This window comes from Stigmatopora argus, chromosome 22, assembly GCF_051989625.1.
Source record: "Stigmatopora argus isolate UIUO_Sarg chromosome 22, RoL_Sarg_1.0, whole genome shotgun sequence".
Lineage (NCBI taxonomy): Eukaryota > Metazoa > Chordata > Actinopteri > Syngnathiformes > Syngnathidae > Stigmatopora > Stigmatopora argus.
Window position 1 is genome coordinate 8,606,014 of NC_135408.1, and position 18,216 is coordinate 8,624,229.

At 41.6% G+C, this 18,216-nt stretch overlaps 4 protein-coding genes across 9 annotated transcripts; 3 read left to right on the forward strand and 1 right to left on the reverse strand.

Moving 5' to 3' along the window:
• Positions 1-917: 917 nt before the first annotated feature.
• On the forward strand, positions 918-5,991 carry nherf4b (NHERF family PDZ scaffold protein 4b). 3 transcript variants are annotated; one of them, XM_077592608.1, is made up of 11 exons: positions 918-937; positions 1,808-1,829; positions 2,232-2,290; positions 2,367-2,572; positions 3,080-3,284; positions 3,345-3,481; positions 3,916-4,120; positions 4,191-4,387; positions 5,182-5,373; positions 5,442-5,642; positions 5,722-5,991. In XM_077592608.1, exons 1-11 carry the CDS (start codon positions 922-924, stop codon positions 5,749-5,751), a joined length of 1,470 nt encoding a protein of 489 aa, XP_077448734.1. In that variant the 5' UTR covers positions 918-921; the 3' UTR covers positions 5,752-5,991. The 3 variants fall into 3 exon arrangements, with proteins under 3 accessions (XP_077448734.1, XP_077448735.1, XP_077448736.1); XM_077592609.1 differs by having other exon boundaries at positions 3,916-4,114; XM_077592610.1 differs by having other exon boundaries at positions 921-937; positions 1,808-1,989.
• A 183-nt stretch (positions 5,992-6,174) lies between these two features.
• Positions 6,175-10,895, forward strand: LOC144067718 (polyubiquitin-A-like). 4 transcript variants are annotated; one of them, XM_077591582.1, is made up of 2 exons: positions 6,175-6,777; positions 7,705-10,895. In XM_077591582.1, exon 2 carries the CDS (start codon positions 7,713-7,715, stop codon positions 10,680-10,682), a length of 2,970 nt encoding a protein of 989 aa, XP_077447708.1. In that variant the 5' UTR covers positions 6,175-6,777; positions 7,705-7,712; the 3' UTR covers positions 10,683-10,895. The 4 variants fall into 4 exon arrangements, with proteins under 4 accessions (XP_077447708.1, XP_077447711.1, XP_077447709.1 ...); XM_077591585.1 differs by lacking the exon at positions 6,175-6,777 and adding an exon at positions 7,153-7,194; XM_077591583.1 differs by lacking the exon at positions 6,175-6,777 and adding an exon at positions 7,209-7,639.
• Positions 10,896-11,060: 165 nt separating this feature from the next.
• Positions 11,061-12,307, forward strand: atp5l (ATP synthase, H+ transporting, mitochondrial F0 complex, subunit g). The gene is made up of 3 exons (XM_077592511.1): positions 11,061-11,229; positions 11,561-11,721; positions 12,127-12,307. Exons 1-3 carry the CDS (start codon positions 11,178-11,180, stop codon positions 12,223-12,225), a joined length of 312 nt encoding a protein of 103 aa, XP_077448637.1. The 5' UTR covers positions 11,061-11,177; the 3' UTR covers positions 12,226-12,307.
• Positions 12,308-12,665: 358 nt separating this feature from the next.
• Positions 12,666-17,955, reverse strand: ftr82 (finTRIM family, member 82). The gene is made up of 7 exons (XM_077591458.1): positions 16,327-17,955; positions 14,815-14,910; positions 14,389-14,622; positions 14,146-14,305; positions 14,005-14,061; positions 13,775-13,852; positions 12,666-13,681 (listed from the first exon to the last, which is right to left on the reverse strand). The coding sequence occupies exons 1-7, from the start codon at positions 16,915-16,917 to the stop codon at positions 13,161-13,163; spliced, it is 1,737 nt and encodes a 578-aa protein (XP_077447584.1). The 5' UTR covers positions 16,918-17,955; the 3' UTR covers positions 12,666-13,160.
• Positions 17,956-18,216: the final 261 nt, after the last annotated feature.

The following is an 18,216-nucleotide window of genomic DNA, read 5'->3' on the forward strand; positions in this document are numbered from 1 at the left end:
TAAAACCTATTGCCATCTAGTGGACTCATACTTACATTAAAACATGGAATATTTGCTTTATTAAATCTATTATGTGCTATTTTTTTATTCAAGGCAAGACACTTAATATACTATTTCTCATCTCATTTTCTGAACCACTTTATCCTCACTAGGGTCGCAGGGGGTGCTAGAGCCTATCCCAGCTGACTTTCGGCCAGAGGCGGGGGAGACCCTGAATTGGTGGCCAGCCAATCACAGGGCACACGGTGAAAAACAACCATTCATGCTCACAGTCATACCTAGAGGCAATTTAGAGTGTCCAATCAGCCTACCATGCATGTCTTTGGAATGTGGGAAGAAGCCGGAGTACCCACAGAAAACCCACGGAAGCCCGGGGAGAACATGCAAACTCCAAACAGGTGGACCGACTTGGATTTGAACCCAAGTCCCCCACTGTGAGGCCGACGCGCTAACCACTCAGCCACCAGGCTGCCCACTTAGTATAGTATTTAAAGAATCTATTTTATTGACATTAAAAAAGGAAAGTAGAAAAATAAATAATCTATCCAAGCATAAATACCACCTCTGATGGACACCAAAGATTTGCTTTATACTGTTTATGTACTGACTGTTATAAAATACTTAAAATAATCTATAAAAATATCTAAACCCTGTCTAATTACAACTTAATTTCTATTTATTTATTTGAAACATACTGGATGGTTCATTCATATGACTGTTTTGACCATAACTCTCATATGGATATAGATAAGGCGATACTGAAAGACATAAATTCAATGTCAGCTGAAAGTACAGTAGGTGTACGCAATTTTCATGATTTAGACTTTGTCCCCTTTTGGGGGAGGGGCCTAACAGATTCAGAATAAATGTGTATAGTATGTTTGAATTATTCCCATTGCATCCCCCACTGTGCGGCCAAGAATGACAACAAGTACAGGTACTTTTAATATTTTGTCAATTTATATTATATCATGTTTTGTACATCCTTATCCCCTATTTGGAAAATGTTTGGCATATCTTGTTCTTTGGGCTGTTTTTACCATTTTAATATTCAATAGTTAAGACTCGAAATACAGGTTGACTGTTGACACGAAGATGACTGACTTTTAGTTAATAGTGTCTTCTGGGTCAGTTATTAGCAGAACAGATGCAATTCTGCTAAATAGTATTATCGTAATTATATACATTTAGAAAAAAAAGTTGCATGGACACATATAGTATGTGAAGATGTTCCAAATTGTACAAGCCATTGCGTTCCATTTATCTTGTCAGACTGGAAAAGAACAGCAAAGTTGAGAAGAGATTGTGACTGATTTTGTTATCAAAAGCAGTGAGAGATTAGACGTGAGTAACATTTTAACACCATATTTTGAAGAATTGTCCGTGGTGGAAGAAACTTTTTACAGATATATAGTTATATTTCATGAGGGAAGAAAATAAGAGTGTTGCTATTTTACATGAATAATTCAAAGTTCAATATGTGTTTGAATGGGAAAAGCCCTTCAAGGAGTGTAACTATGACTTTTTCCCTTAAATGACATTTGGCTCACCTGCCAATCCTTGAAAGTTATATTTCCTCACGCAAACTTGTACTACCTTATTTTTATGAGCATAAATCTGCAAATGCTGTTTATTGGCTAAGACCGCTGAGACATTGACAGAGCTCAAAGTTCAAATTGATATACTTGTCCCAGAACTTTGATTAGTATTTATTTGTTTATGTCTAGATTTGCGCTCGTATTAAACATTATTATTGTAATGATTCACTTACTAAATCCAGGCTCTTGATCTGATGTTTTTTTTTAAGGCTTGGTGTTATGCGACACAAAGTAAGTCTTGCATTTGATCTCATTTGTGACATTTAGTGTATTTCCGTATCTTTCAACAGTCTTTCGACTGAGCTTGTTCTAAATAGAGAACTGCAACAAGCCTCCAAATTGAATATGGCAGCTATTGTTTATCATTAAGTGAAGAACCAACTGTGAAAATGTGAGTAACCTTTTCACATTTAAGGTTTTTTTCGCACTGTCATCACAAATGCACAAGAAAGGAGATAAGACTTGGTGTTGCCATATAAAACTTTTATTGTGACAATTGACCTATGGTGACCTTCCGTTTAATGATATCCTCTTCATTCAAATCACTGAATGTAAATTGCATATCATTGTTTACCATCCATTACCATAGCTAATCCATTGAAACAGCGCTTTGTCTCTTGTCTTTCTGGGAAGGGAATTTACATTTAATCCTAAAGAAGGCATCGACAATCCACTGATGGTCATCACAGAAGGTGCGTCTATTTTGGGGGGCTTGTCATGGGGGGCTGTGGGAAAGTCTAAAACTCCTGTCTAACACTTGGCTTCCAGAATCCACACCCACGCCACGTCTTTGTGTGCTAAAAAAGGAGGAAGGGGAGTCTTATGGTTTTCATCTGAGAGTGGAATGGGTGCAACGGGGTCACATCATCAGGAAAGTGGCTTCTGGAGCAATTGCGTGGCGTTGCGGACTCCAAGATGGTGACAGGCTCCTTGAGGTCAACAACGCCTTTGTGGACGACGCACCTCACCAGGAGGTCAATGAGTTGACTATTTGTATCAGACATCTAAATAACCAATTTTGTGACCATTACTATTCTATCAATTAATTCAACCCCCACTCTTCAATTTAAAATAGATACCTAAAATGCACCTTTATCATGTTTTTTCTAAATAACCAATTTTGTGACCATGACTATTTTATCAATTAATTCAACCCCCACTCTTCAATTTAAAATAGATACCTAAAATAAACCTTTATCATGTTTTTTCTAAATAACCAATTTTGTGACCATGACTATTTTATCAATTAATTCAACCCCCACTCTTCAATTTAAAATAGATACCTAAAATAAACCTTTATCGTGTTTTTTCTAAATAACCAATTTTGTGACCATTACTATTTTATCAATTAATTCAACCCCCTCTCTTCAATTTAAAATAGATACCTAAAATAAACCTTTATCATGTTTTTTCTATCTAACAAAATTGAAACTAGGTTTATATCCATCATGATTGTTTCTCAACTGAAGTATTTTTTTTAGGTGGCCAAAAGAATAAAGCTAAGTGGAAATCACTTATGCTTATTAGTTCTGGATGGGGAGACGTATGAGAAGGCAGTGGCCGACGGGCACGGCTTCCGCCATCTTGTCAAATCATTTAAGGGTGAAGACTTTCAAGCACCAAGACTGTGTCACATCCCCATGCATCATGTCTTGGGTCTGGGTATCAGCTTCATACCAGTTGGAGGTACGTACGGGTCACCACGTTTAGAACAAAGACTAAAACTCTCTATCCATGTCGACGTAGCCGAAAAGGGTTGCTTCTCCGTCAACCTGGTGGCCGGAGGGCAAGCTGAAAAAGCTGGCGTTCGCAAGGGGGATCGCTTGGTGTGGATGAATGGAGCTGTGGTTTCCCATCTCACACACTCGGCACTCAGCAAAATGGTATGAACGGCTTTTTTCACCATCCAAGTCTATGGACAGTGACTTCATGATATCATTTAATTTCTCTTCCTGTCTTTCTAACAACTTCCACCATCCCCAAACTAAAAATACAAAATTGTAGAAGGGTAAATGTTGCTAAAACTAAGGCTGAGGTTTTATCTACTATCGCTTTAGAGGATAAAATGACACTGTACTTATATTTAGAGAGGGAAAAGTACTTTTTATGTGCCCTGACCCTCAAAATTCGAATAAAAAGTAGGTAAATATACTTGAAAAAGAAAGAGTTGACGTCTTTATTCTTTTATTACAAAAGCACTGAACCATGATCACATAAAATAGCCAAATTCATCATAAATAAACATGTGACTGTCCAACCACTTTTGAAAAAGCTACCAGTTAACCGTAAGGCAGCTTATGATATTCTTTTGTCGTAGATAAAAAAATGTGGCAATTTCATCACCATCCTAGTGATCGACAACGAAAGTGAGAAGAAGTACACTCAACTTCGGATGCCCATCCTCCCAATTATGGCGGTTCCGCACAACCTGCCGTTCACAGCGAGAAAATTAGATTTGGATTTAGAACCAAACGGCTACGGGTTCCTCCTATGCTTTGAGAAAGCGACATCAGGACGTACAGGTAATAGCTTACACAAAAAGTGCTAAAAATCTTTTAGTTTGGTCTGTAATTGTCTGTTCGTATGGTACAGCTCATGTGCTACGTAAGGTGGACACTGACAGTCCAGCAGGGAAAGCTGGAATGCGGGATGGCGACGTCTTGCTGGAGCTCAACGGCGAGTCGGTGGAGTTGTGGGAGCACGACGACATCGTGACAAGAGTTAGAGAAAGTGGCCAGCATATCTCAATCACCACAATTATTCCGCAAGGCCATGAGTTTTACACACAGGTTGGACATATTTGCATTACATCTTGTATTTTATATTTCTGGGCGGCCCGGTGGCGCGAGTGGCGTTAACCGTTAACGCGTCGGCCTCACATCTCTGGGGTTCTGGGTTCAAATCCAGGTTGGTCCACCTGTGTGGAGTTTGCATGTTCTGCCCAGGCCAGCGTGGGTTTCCTGACTTTTCTTTTGAAATTCTTTGAAATCCAAAAAAAAACATTCTTTTAAATGTAAAAGTAAATAAAACTGACTTTTTACCATTTTATTTTGTAATGTAATTAAACTATATTACTATATTTCCTTTTTCATTCAAAACGTTTAAAACTTACAAATAGAAATATTTAATGTTTCCCTATTTTTTTTAAATACATAGGTCATTATTTTAAAACCACCTGTGTGGAATTTGCATGTTCTCCCCAGGCCTGCGTGGGTTTTCTCCGGGTACTCCGGTTTCCTCCCACATTCCAAAAACATGCATGGTGGGCTAATTGGACACTGTAAATTGCCCCTAGGTATGGGTGTGTGTGTTAATGAGGCTAAAGAGGTTCAGAAAATGAGGGTCTTAAACGCATCTTATCCGATTTTAATCACCGTATTTTCCGGACAATAAGTCGTGCCTGATTATAACTGAGCTGCCAAAAGCGTATACTTGGATATACTACATCTAATTGCGCGTACAAAAATAAAGCTCAATATTATCTCATTTTTACAGGTTTGCGACCACTGGTTAAATAGAAACAAATTATCTGTGTATTTCCGCTAAGAATCGGACTTTTACACTTGGCTTAATGCTCTTGCAGTTAGGTCTATCGCCGCTCCTCTTCTGTGAGGACGACGCTAAGGTTCGAGCGGTCGACGCATCAGAAGATTGCCTTCAAAATGATACAGCGGGTTCACCTCAGCCTAGGCTTTGCACTCTCCCAAAAGAAACCTTGGGTTTCGGCTTCAACCTTGGCTGCATACCACAGCGCCCCGGAACCTTCATCAGTCAGGTACGGTTAAAATATCAACTTTAAATGACTACATTCGACACAAAGATAACATTTAACCTATTTTGCAGGTGGCCCCAGGAAGCCCAGGGGAGAAAGCAGGATTAATAATGGGTGATGTTGTGATGGAGGTTAACGGGCAAAATGTGGAAGAACAATATCTGGAAGATGTGATGATCCTTGTGAAGGAAGGAGGGCCAAGTCTTTCCTTACTTGTTAAGGATAAAGTCAACTGCGAGAACTCCAAACAAATTGAGATAGTCAACAATGAGGTGACGCCATGATGAGGCCATGAGCCAATAAAAGCAGGCCCTCTAGCTCTTCTTTATATTTTTGATTTCTATTCAACAGAGCGAAGAAGCAGAAGTGTCACACTTGTGAAATGACTTCAAAAGCCAAAACGACACTCCATGCCGTGCTCCAAAATGCTATTATTTAACAGTATTAAAAGTGACTAATCCATATCAAAGATTTGCATGGAATGGACACATTTAAAACAAATGGTTTGACCAATTTACCATGTTTAGGTTCAATTATTTGTGAAATTGTGACTTAAGCTACAGAGTAATAGAAAGAAAGTATGATTATTTTGAATATTCGTGTTTATGTGCTATTTCAGAAAAAAAATCTATTTTTTAATTGTACAGAAGCAGTTAATCTGTTATTAACAGGTGGATAATCAACATTAAAAAAATTCTTAATGATTTTAATTTCTTTTTTATGGAAATACCCTAGATCAAAAGGTTAAACTGTATTTTCTTAATTTATTCGAAATGTTTTTTTTTAATTTTAATTTTTTTTTTTATTTTGGGGAAAAGGTCATTTTAATTTTTGCATCATACTGTCATGCATATTTTGTAGTATAAACAGATTGTTCAAATCGTTTTAATTAGCTCATGATTTAGCATAGTTCCCTAGCAAAGGAAGTTTTTTTTAACTATAATTATTATTATTACTGTGTTATTATTTACAATCCAAGACCTACAAAGTTCACGTTTGAGTAGTCCGCAATCCTTTGCCCAAATAGAACCATGGATGGTGTAAAATAAATTTTAAAACAACGATTTAATTACCTTACACAACAGACATTCAAGAAAACAATCAACTTTAAAGCACGTTTAAATGTGGGACTGAAAAAAAGCCATCAGAGTTAACTGACGTCACGAGATGACGCAATCGCTTGAATTTTATTGAAGTCCTTGATTCAAACTCGACGTATAACATTCGTCGTGTGCTTACATTTGTGACGATTATTGTGACGATAATATAAAATTCCGAGACATTAGCACGTGGGGAGCTTTAAGCACCCGGTCGCCGACCTTGCGAGCAGGAGAGAAAAAAATCCAAAGATATTCATATTAAGAAATTCGTCCATTTCCGGACAAGATACTTCCGGTGATATTTATTGTAAGTAATCTTTGAATTTGTTTACAAACGGTCTTATTTTGATGTACAAGTTATCTCAATAAACATAAAATAGAAGGTAAAATAATTTAATTGCCTTATTAAAGGCGTGCTTATTAAAGATAATATTTTAAAATGTCTAATACAGTCTTGAATAATCATTTTACATATTGGTGTATTTTTTTAGTTTAAAATTTGTAACTAAAGCACTTTGATTTGCTTTATGTTTGAGTGGTGCAATGCTACAAATAAAAATGCCTTGTAATATTAAGTTTATTTTTTACAAACAAATTCCCTTGAGATGCTAGTGCCAATTTGATGTTAAAATGCATCATCACATGAATCAGTTTTCCTGTTTGGACATGGCAACCAATGATAGGTCTGATAACACCCACTGTCATGGGTTTGGCTGAAAATGGGGTGTGTATTGCCTCTTGACTGAGAGTACTCCTCAGGCCTGAATCTTAATCATTGTTGTGTGTTGAATCTGACATTGATGTTGTTCGGGTGGTGCTTTGTAATATACAAAATGGTTGGTTCAACATGAACATGCTATTTTAGACATTCAAATAATCTAGAATGTCTTTGAATAAGATTGGTGAAAGGTAAACCCTCATATTTCAGAAATGTTGTTTGGCATTAGCCAGCAGTTTAACATTGCAATTCAATACAGGAAAAAACTGCTTAAACAAATCAATAAAAATGTTTAAACATGTATTCAAGGGAACTGTACTGAGGCAATCATTTAAAAAGTCTTTAGCATACCCGTAGCATAACATGGAAGCTCACCATATCAGGCCATTTGACTTCAGAGAGTCATACGTCATGGTTGATGACTGAATAAAGCCTATTGACTTTGATTAAGGTACTATTTTTAGTCTTCGTTTTTAAACGGAGTGACAAGAGTAATACATTTTTTTTCCTTCTCAGGTGCAAACATGCAAATCTTTGTGAAGACGCTTACTGGGAAGACTGTGGTTCTCAGTGTTGAGTGTACTGACACCATTGAGGATGTGAAGGCCAGAATAGACAACATGGAAGGCATTCCCCCTCATCATCAGAAACTGGTCTTTGCTGGGAAGCAGTTAGAAGATGACCGAACCTTCTCAGACTACAACATCCCCAAAGAGTCCACCATTGACCAAGTCCTGGGCCTGAGAGGGGGCATGCAGATCTTTGTGAAGACACTCACTGGCAAAACTATCACCCTTGAGGTAGAGGAGAGTGACACGGTCGAGAATGTGAAAGGCAAAATCCAGGACAAGGAAGGTATTCCCCCTGATCAGCAGAGACTGATATTTGCTGGCAAACAGCTGGAAGATGGCCGGACTTTATCGGACTACAACATCCAAAAGGAGTCCACCCTCCATCTTGTCCTGCGTTTGCGTGGTGGCATGCAGATCTTTGTCAAGACCCTCACGGGCAAGACCATCACTCTTGAGGTTGAGGATAGTGATACAGTTGAGAATGTCAAGGCCAAAATCCAGGACAAAGAAGGAATTCCCCCTGACCAACAAAGGCTGATCTTTGCTGGGAAGCAGTTGGAAGATGGCCGCACCCTCTCTGACTACAACATTCAGAAGGAGTCCACCCTCCATCTTGTCTTGCGTCTACGAGGTGGCATGCAGATCTTTGTAAAGACCCTCACTGGCAAGACCATTACTCTTGAGGTTGAGGGCAGTGACACCGTTGAGAATGTTAAATCGAAAATCCAGGATAAGGAAGGCATTCCCCCCGATCAGCAGAGGTTGATATTCGCGGGCAAACAGCTGGAAGATGGCCGGACTTTATCAGACTACAACATCCAAAAGGAGTCCACCCTACATCTTGTCCTGCGTTTGAGAGGTGGCATGCAAATCTTTGTCAAGACCCTCACTGGCAAAACCATCACCCTTGAGGTCGAGACCAGTGACACCGTGGAGAATGTCAAGGCGCAAATTCAGGACAAGGAAGGCACGCCTCCAGACCAACAGAGGTTGATCTTTGCCGGTAAGCAACTGGAAGATGACCGTACGCTCTCCGACTACAACATCCAGAAAGAGTCTACCCTCCACCATGTACTGCGTCTGAGAGGTGGCATGCAAATATTTGTGAAGACCCTCACCGGCAAAACAATCACCCTCGATGTTGAGCCGAGCGATAGTGTTGAGAACGTGAAAGTCAAAATCCAAGACAAGGAAGGTATTCCACCTGACCAGCAGAGGCTGATCTTTGCAGGCAAACAGTTGGAAGATGGCCGCACTCTGTCTGATTACAACATCCAAAAGGAGGCTACCCTTCATCTTGTCTTGCGTTTACGGGGCGGCATGCAAATCTTTGTGAAGACTTTGACCGGTAAAACCATCACTCTTGAGGTAGAGTCCAGTGACACGGTTGAGAATGTCAAGGCCAAAATCCAGGACAAAGAAGGCATTCCTCCTGATCAACAAAGGCTGATCTTTGCTGGAAAGCAACTGGAAGATGGTCGTACTCTCTCTGACTACAACATCCAAAAGGAGGCTACGCTCCATCTTGTGCTGCGTCTCCGGGGTGGAATGCAGATCTTTGTGAAGACTTTGACCGGTAAAACTGTCACGCTTGAGGTGGAGTCGAGTGACACGGTTGAAAATGTCAAGACCAAAATCCAGGACAAAGAAGGCATTCCCCCTGACCAACAAAGGCTTATCTTTGCTGGAAAGCAACTGGAAGATGGTCATACCCTCTCTGACTACAACATCCAAAAAGAGGCTACCCTTCATCTTGTCTTGCGTTTACGGGGTGGCATGCAAATCTTTGTGAAGACCTTGACCGGTAAGACCATCACGCTTGAGGTGGAGTCTAGTGATACGGTTGAGAATGTCAAGACCAAAATCCAGGACAAAGAAGGCATTCCCCCGGACCAACAAAGGCTGATCTTTGCCGGGAAGCAACTCGAAGAGGGTCGTACTCTCTCTGACTACAACATCCAAAAGGAAGCTACCCTTCATCTCGTCTTGCGTTTACGGGGTGGCATGCAGATCTTTGTGAAGACACTGACTGGTAAAACCGTCACACTTGAGGTTGAGGAGAGCGATACAGTTGAGAACGTCAAGGCCAAAATACAAGACAAAGAAGGTATTCCCCCAGACCAGCAGAGACTGATCTTTGCCGGAAAACAACTGGAAGACGGCCGTACTCTCTCTGACTACAACATCCAAAAGGAAGCTACACTTCATCTTGTCCTGCGTCTACGAGGAGGCATGCAAATCTTTGTGAAGACTTTGACTGGTAAAACTGTCACTCTTGAGGTTGAGGAAAGTGATACAGTAGAGAATGTCAAGTCTAAAATCCAGGACAAGGAAGGAATTCCGCCTGACCAACAAAGGCTGATCTTTGCTGGAAAGCAACTTGAAGACGGTCGGACTCTGTCCGACTACAATATCCAGAAGGAGTCTACCCTTCATCTTGTCCTGCGGTTACGCGGCGGCATGCAGATCTTTGTCAAGACCCTTACTGGAAAAACCATTACCCTTGAAGTCGAGGACAGTGACACAGTCGAGAATGTGAAAGTCAAAATCCAGGACAAGGAAGGCATTCCACCTGATCAACAGAGGTTGATATTTGCGGGCAAACAATTAGAAGATGGTCGCACCCTCTCTGACTACAACATACAAAAGGAGTCGACCCTTCATCTCGTCCTGCGCCTAAGAGGTGGCATGCAGATCTTTGTAAAGACGCTCACTGGAAAAACCATCACCCTCGAGGTCGAGGACAGCGACACGGTTGAGAATGTGAAAGTTAAAATCCAGGACAAGGAAGGCATTCCACCTGATCAACAAAGATTGATATTTGCTGGAAAGCAACTAGAAGATGGTCGCACTCTTTCTGACTATAACATACAAAAGGAGTCTACGCTCCACCTTGTCTTGCGGCTGAGGGGTGGGCACTAAAGTTACTCAAAGTTCTGGGCTCAAACCTCTCAAATGTGTGTGTAGTGTGCTAAATGATTGAATAAAAGATTAAATTCAATAAAGGTTCTTTTGTTTGGATGTAATAGCTGAAATTAGTCTGTCATCAAATAGGAGTCTTTGTATTACAGAATAGTAAAAATAACAACATTAAATATTAAAGTGTTGTGATTTTGCCAAAAAGCTAATTTAGTTCATCAATTCGAAAAGGAAAGAATATCAGATATTGTTCCAATATTTTAGGAAAATAATGAACATGATATCTTGTTTTAATATTTTTATAAATCGTACCAGTAAAATGCAGGTCTCCCTCCATACCAGAAGAAGGCGGTATTGCACAAAAACGTAATTAAAACCAATCGAAGAATCTACACAGGCAATTGTTTGGGCAGCTCCCGAAAGGGGTCCTTTTACTGGAGGTGACATTCGTCGACAGCAGGAGACAACCACAGTTTATCCGTGGACAATTGTCTCAAAATGGCACAGGCAGTGCAAAAGCTGGTCGCTAAAGTACCGACTTTGGTTGGGGGTAAGCTATTAAATATTCTAAAAAAGTGTGTTTGGTTATGAGATGCATTTTGTGAAAATGGCGATAGCGGATGTAAACTGGCTGCTAACTGAATAACATGCATGTAATCATTGCCAGCTAAATTTCTATCTAAACAGCAAGTCTTGAAGTTATTTACTCGTTGCCGCTCAATAGTTATTGGTAGTGGCTCGATCATTTAAAAAAAGCTCAAGGCTAACGTTAGCATTCGTTGCCACTCAATAATTATTGGTAGCGGCTCGATAATTTAAAAAAAATCTAGCTAGGCTAACGTAGCATTTAGCTTTGCTCAACGTGTATTCTTTCCACCCAGCCGCTGTCACTTATTCAAAACCTCGGCTAGCAACATTCTGGCACTACGCTCGCGTCGAACTTGTCCCACCCAGTCCAGCCGAGATCCCCAAGGCCATTGAGGGCGCAAGTAACCTCATCAAGGGTTTACAAACTGGACGCCTTGGTGAAACAACAGTTAAGGTGAGTTAACGTGGATTTACGCATGACATGGCATAAGGCTTACTAGCAATAAAAGATCCTACAAATATTAGGCTGAATATATTACATGTAAAATATGCAGGATTTCTCCATGCCCAAATTGCAAAGCCTGGTTGTTTAAAATGACTGGTGTCACTTTTTTTAATGACTTGTGTTATTATATGGCATTTAATAACAATACCAAAACAGTCTTAAAACATTGAGTGACACCCTGACTGCGTTCTCAAACAATAGTAAATGATGAATAAATTGTAACTTTTCTAGTCACCACTCCTTAGACGGATAAGATAATTGAAGTAACATTCTGCAACAGTTTCCTTATTACATATTTTACAGTTTTATTGTTTTATTTAGATGTTTAATTAGAACATGTTCCCTCTCATACAGGATGCTTTCAGAAATGGACTGGTGGCCACTGAAGTACTGATGTGGTTCTACATTGGAGAGTGCATCGGAAAAGGAGGACTTGTTGGCTATAATGTCTAAATCAATTTTGTTTTCCTCTTGTGCATTGTATGTACTAATTCATATAAAAATATTGAAACAATAAAAATACCTCCAAAAATCATTGATTTGGTCAAAACTATACTTTTTTTGCACTGGTGCACAGTGACATTTATGACCCAGTAGGGGGAGATAGAGGTTGGTTTGCTAGGTTCTGCCACAGATATGTTTATATGGCTTCTGAAGTAATGTGGAAAAGTGTAATCACTTTTCGGCCATCTTAAGGACAGAGGCAATATGACATAGTCAATGGAGCGCATGTAAAAGGCATTTTACGTTTTGTAAAACACTCAAGCCTTTGTTATTCTATCAGAGTTGAATAGTAGTTTTATTGAAAAAATGTACACCTTGTTGGTTAAATTTCCCCTATCTTGTACTTGTTTAATTCGTGTCGATGATGAAAAACAACAGCAAAACACAACTTTTTAGTGTAGTTGTTTATTCCAAAGTATAAATCTTTATGAAATGAACAAAAACTGTGCTGATAACAATTGTATTGGTGGGATTTTGTAAGTGTTTTTAAGTAAACATGCATAACGTTAAATAAGAGTTAGTCAAACGGTGAAAAGATTATATTTTACATTTGGTTGAATAGGATTGAATTTGTTGTCGCAAAGATAATTGCAACAATGCACTTTTTTTTAACAAAAAAAAACATTTGGCACACCCTTTGAAACAAGATAAATATGAAATACCAGAATGTGACATAACTAAAGGTGTTAATGGGCATGAAGGCCTTTTATGGCAGTGATCTTGTAAGCTGACAGTAAATTGACAACAAAAAACAGAGTATAATACAGCATGTGATAGTTTGCACATTTTGAGTTAGAAATAAAGAGCATTAAAAATGGTAACATTATCCATTTCAGAATAATGCACAAAAAAGGCAAGGTAAAAGTGAGATATTTTGCAAATGTTCACTTGACGTTGCAGATTTTGACCGAGGTCCCCACTCCAAAGCCTGGATAAAGGGGCTCGGTGAATGTGGTTTCGAAGCGGTGCAGCAACGTCATGCTACTTCCGATGCTATAGAACGCCAGCAAGCCCGCACCGTGGTCCAAGTACACGCCTATTCTCGGGGAATGAGGGCCGCTGACGCTTTTATCCACCCTGTTGTGCCAGGCCGAGTAACCGGTGTCGGAACAGAGCAGACTCCAGGATTTGTCGTTGTAGCCCAGCAGACACAGGGAACCTTTACCCTTACGGCTGATGCCCTTGTAGGCCACTCCGATGGAGAATTCTCCGCTCCACTCGATTTCCCAGTAGAATCGGCCTCCGGACAGACCCTCCCGGCATAGAACTTGGGCAAAACTGTCGAACCTCTCGGAGTTTTCTCCGTAAGGCTGCAGATCCCTCGTTCGGATGACTTTTCTACTGTGCTCGGAGATGAACAGCTCTTTGTAGGCTGTGACCGGATCTAACTTGAGTTGGCAGAAGTCTGTGTTTGAACAGGCGATACGTTTTTAGCCAAAGGAAGTCGATTTAGGGGCAACGATTGTTTTGAAACATCGGGGAGAGTGTGGAGACTTACATTTGACGAAATCTGCTCTGCTTCTTGGCTCTGGTGTAGCATGCGTATTGTCAACTGTTGTCATGTTGTGGTCTTTACCTGGAAATAAAGTCATATTTAAGATAGATGTTGGGGTGTTTAACTTAATTACATCCAGCCTGCCACTTCATTTTGTGCTTGCCTAAAATGACATTTAAATCCCATATTCTGTAGTTCTTAATCATGGCCATTATTGTCAAGAATCAGCTCACCTCGGCTCCTTCTGTCCAGTGTTCGACTTTCTGTAGTATACACAGGAACGTCATTCACTGCAAGGCAAAGCAGATTTATTCACGTTGTTCTGTGCTCATTTGGAAGGATTGCCGTTCTCCGCTTGTAAAAATGGAACAAACCTGTCTTGGAGATCTTTAGCAACTCTTCTCGACCAAACTCTTCCAGGCGATCCTTAATCTCGGCCACGGCTTTCCTGACGGTCCCGAAAGAAAAATCGGGGTTGACGGTCACCTTTGGTATGAAGCCATCGTCAGTGGGGGTGCACAGGTAGTTGAAGTTCTGAGGGAGGAAAATTTGGCATCTTGTAAATATATCTTCCATATGTTGTCTGTCATTCCCGACATCTTTCTAAGGGAGAATACCTGCAGAAAGTGGATGTGGTCGTCCGTACTATAGAGTTGCTTCAATCCTGACTCCTTTTTCTTCAGTTCATCAATTTCCTGTTCCAGACGCTCGATCAAAGCTTCAGCTTGGTTGAACGCGGCTTTCTCGTTAATCCCAATCAGCTTGGTCACCTCTGACCTCATCCTCTCGATGGAACGAATCATGTCCTCAAACATCTTCTGACTCTCCAGCATGGCTCGCTGGGCGGAATTCTACGGGAGAACACGGAGGAGAATGGAGACATATACTTCTTCGGGTATGTGTTGACATGTGTATATTTGTACATGCAAATGGGAAAAAGTAATGTGAAAAAGAGTGGAAGCCTTGAGGATAAACACAGGTTTCAAAAATATTTTGGACACAAATACATGTTATTTTGTCAGGATTCAAATGTTTGACCTTACTTTTAGCGAATCCACTGCCGTCTTCAACTCATCCAGCTCCTTTACGCGTTCTTGGCATTTTTGTCTGATCTCTGATGTGGAGATTCCCAAGAGTTTCTGTAAGCAACATTTTATTCCTATTACATGTTAAATGTCAAATGATTTGTGTGTTTTAGATCAGTGTCGTGCCATGATTGTTGAGGAAATAAATACAGGTGACTCGTTCCAGAATTGGAGGGCACTTTGACTTCAACAATCAAGAAAAATGAACCTTCATTTTTGGGGGTTTTCTCTACATATTACGGGTTATTTCTAATTAGAGGGATGCAAAATGTCTTCCAATTCTGAAATGACCCAGGTTCACATTTAAGGTCTTGGTATCGACCGCCAACTCAGCATGCCTAATAAAGCCTATTCAGGAAATTTCTCCATATGGGCAGGTTTGATCTCAGACGGGGGGGGGGTCTGTCATGGAATTCTGGTCATGTCAGGAATGTGAATCCACTGCTGAGTGACTTTTAAAAGGGATGTTTCAAGGTGCGCGCCAAACTGACATGCAGAAAAAGGGGGCTTTTCTAATTCGGCTTGATTCTCAAGCTCACCAAGCCATTCTTCAAGATAAGCTGGTGGAATGTGGGGAATCTGGCAGGGGTGAGCGCCAGAGGGGGAGGGGAAACAGAGGGCGATGCTGTGAGATTTGTAAAAGTCTGATGGTAAAATGACATGATTGGAGATCCTGGACTCTATAGTCGGGTAAAGGATAAGAATCTAACACGGTCGATTTAAAGCGCGCTCAGCCTGTGGTCAGGGTTTTCTCACAGCTAGGCAAGTGCTTTGGCTGTGACTCATGAAAAACCTTGACTCCCTGACATTCCAGTATCGCCCCAGGCCTCCTCCCACAGGTGGGAAATGGCACAGGAAGGCAGTTTCTGTCTAGCTATCCAACAGATGGAACAGCACATTCTCTGAAAAGCAATTTTCGGTGACTCCCCCAACCTTCACGCAGCTAATCAGAGAGCCGCACTTGTTTTGGCGCCGAGTGCCTGCCAAGGTAGCTGATAGCATTGGAGAAATAGGACAAAGTACGTGCAAATGTGTACTGCAGGATTTGGGGGAAACAGATAATCACCTACAAGACAATGATTTTGTAGTTTGGTATGTCGTATCTTGGTTTCTGTTGTGTATTAGGATTCATCGAGTCGAGTAGTAGCGGCGTTAGAACTGAGTGCATTTGGGATTTTAATGCACTGTATGTGGAATTATCTTTGTTATTGGTATTTACTGTACCAGTTGACCCCATTCACGAATTGAGGTAGTAAGAGGCTGACGTATTTTCGTCATTTATGAGTCATTGGCTTCCACAGATGGACCTAGGTCAAAAGTCATGTATGACAGCCGTGATGGTCATAAAGTGTTTGTTTGTTGAAATGCGTACACTTTGTTTCCCCGGGCTATCGAAAGCGATCTAACCGGAAGCGGCACTATTTGTGTATTTGTGTAGATGAACAACATGGTATGACATTTGCCCCGTACCTGTTTTTCACTCCTCTCGGCCTCGGCCGAGACGATGTTGTGGCCTTTGTGTTCGCTGACGGTGCAGATGGCGCAGATACACATCTGGTCGGTCCGACAGAAGAGCTCCAAAGACTTCTGGTGCTGCGGGCAGATCTTCCTGTCCAGGTTTCCCAACTCGTCCACCAACTTGTGCCTCTTGAAGGTGGCCGACTCGTAGTGGGGCTTCAGGTGTTTCTCGCAGTAGGACGCCAGACAGTTCAGACAGGACTTGACGGCCTTGAGTTTCTTCCCGGAGCAGAAGTCGCAAGGGACGTCGCTCGGTCCCGCGTAGCCGTTCCCTTGGGGCAAGTGGACGTTCAAGTTCAGGCCGCTCTTCTTGATCTTTTCAGCCACCATGCTGAGCGTGGCGTTGGGCCGCAACACGGGCCTCTGGGTGAAGGTGATCTTGCACTGAGGGCAAATGTAAATCCCCGTGTAGTCCGATTCGTTCCAGTAGCCGCTGATGCAGTCCATGCAGAAACTGTGGCCGCAAGGAATGGCCACGGGGTCCCGCAGGAGATTCACGCATAGCGTACAGCTAAAGTAGTCCGGAGACGTGTGATCGGCCATCGCGGCGGACGGAAGGACGGACTGACGGAGGGTTGCTTTCAGACCTGAGCAAGTCGAGAGAAATTGCCGGCAAGCGATAGCGCTGAGCCCAGTGTGCGTGGGAGCCCGCCCTCTTGACTGTGGTACAGCCTGCCAGAGACAGGACCTTCTTGTATTTCGGAATTTCACAGGTTATTGATTGAAAGCAGACAAGGCCCGCCTCCAAGCGCTGTGAGCCCGCGGAGCCCTGCCCTGCTCAGATAAGCAGGTTGAGCAAGTGTGGAGAGCGAGAGCGAGAGGGAGGGACAACCAGGAAAGAGGAGGAAAGTCAAAACTGCAAAAAGGGAATGAATGAAATCCGAAAGGCTTAAAACCAAGAAAAAAAATGCTACTCTACGCTTGTAAACGCCTCATTTTCCCTCGCCGCTAACTTCCAATTCCTCTCGTGGCTCAACTGGGGAGGAATTGAGGGGCAGTTCTCAACAGCTGTATTTCCACCTATTGTTGTCGGACAGAATCGCCATTGTCTTGAACCGGTTACAGTCCAACAAACACAAACGGAGGGTTAGGCGCTGATGGAATTTTAGCGGACCACCCAATAAACAAGCACGGCTGTTCCCAGCTTTAGCATTTTAGGAAAACATCCCTTCTCGTTACTTTGATCAGCCTCCGTATTCCCTTTTGCTACATTCAGAGCCGGACAAACCAGTCCAATGTGTGTCAATGTGTAACTGAAGATATGGAGATTGCATTTGTTTGCTAAGCAGACGAAGACACGCACGCGGTCGTGCGCAAATAGAACATTCCTCTACCATGCAGGTGTGTAGATGTTTGACATACTTGGGTTACATCATGCGGAAAGTTGCCTAGTCTAGTGTTCAAAGGAGCCACAAGAAAGTAGCAAATTAAAGTTGGGATCGTCAGTAGTGGAAGGAAGTATATCAGGAAAAGGGTCAGCGACCATGATGGGACAGGTGGACAGGACGGTGGTCAGGGTAGCCACGATGTATAGGAATGACCGGCTTGGATAGTTGGCGAGACTCGTCAATACAACTGGAACAAAAACGTCCCTTGTCAATGCATTTGAAGTACAGTATTTTTGCTTTTCCTCCAGATCCTGCATGACGTCATACGTATTACTTCACCATATTAGGTCAAGTTGTGATAAGCCAGTTTTCTTCCCCTTTCCTTCCTCCAGGGTCGAGCTAGCACCCTGTGATTACAGATTAACTACCCAGAGCTGTTGTAGAGGGGAAATCACTTCTGATTTGGAAAGAGGAAAGAAAGACTGTGCAACTACTAGAGTAGTGGCTGTAGTCT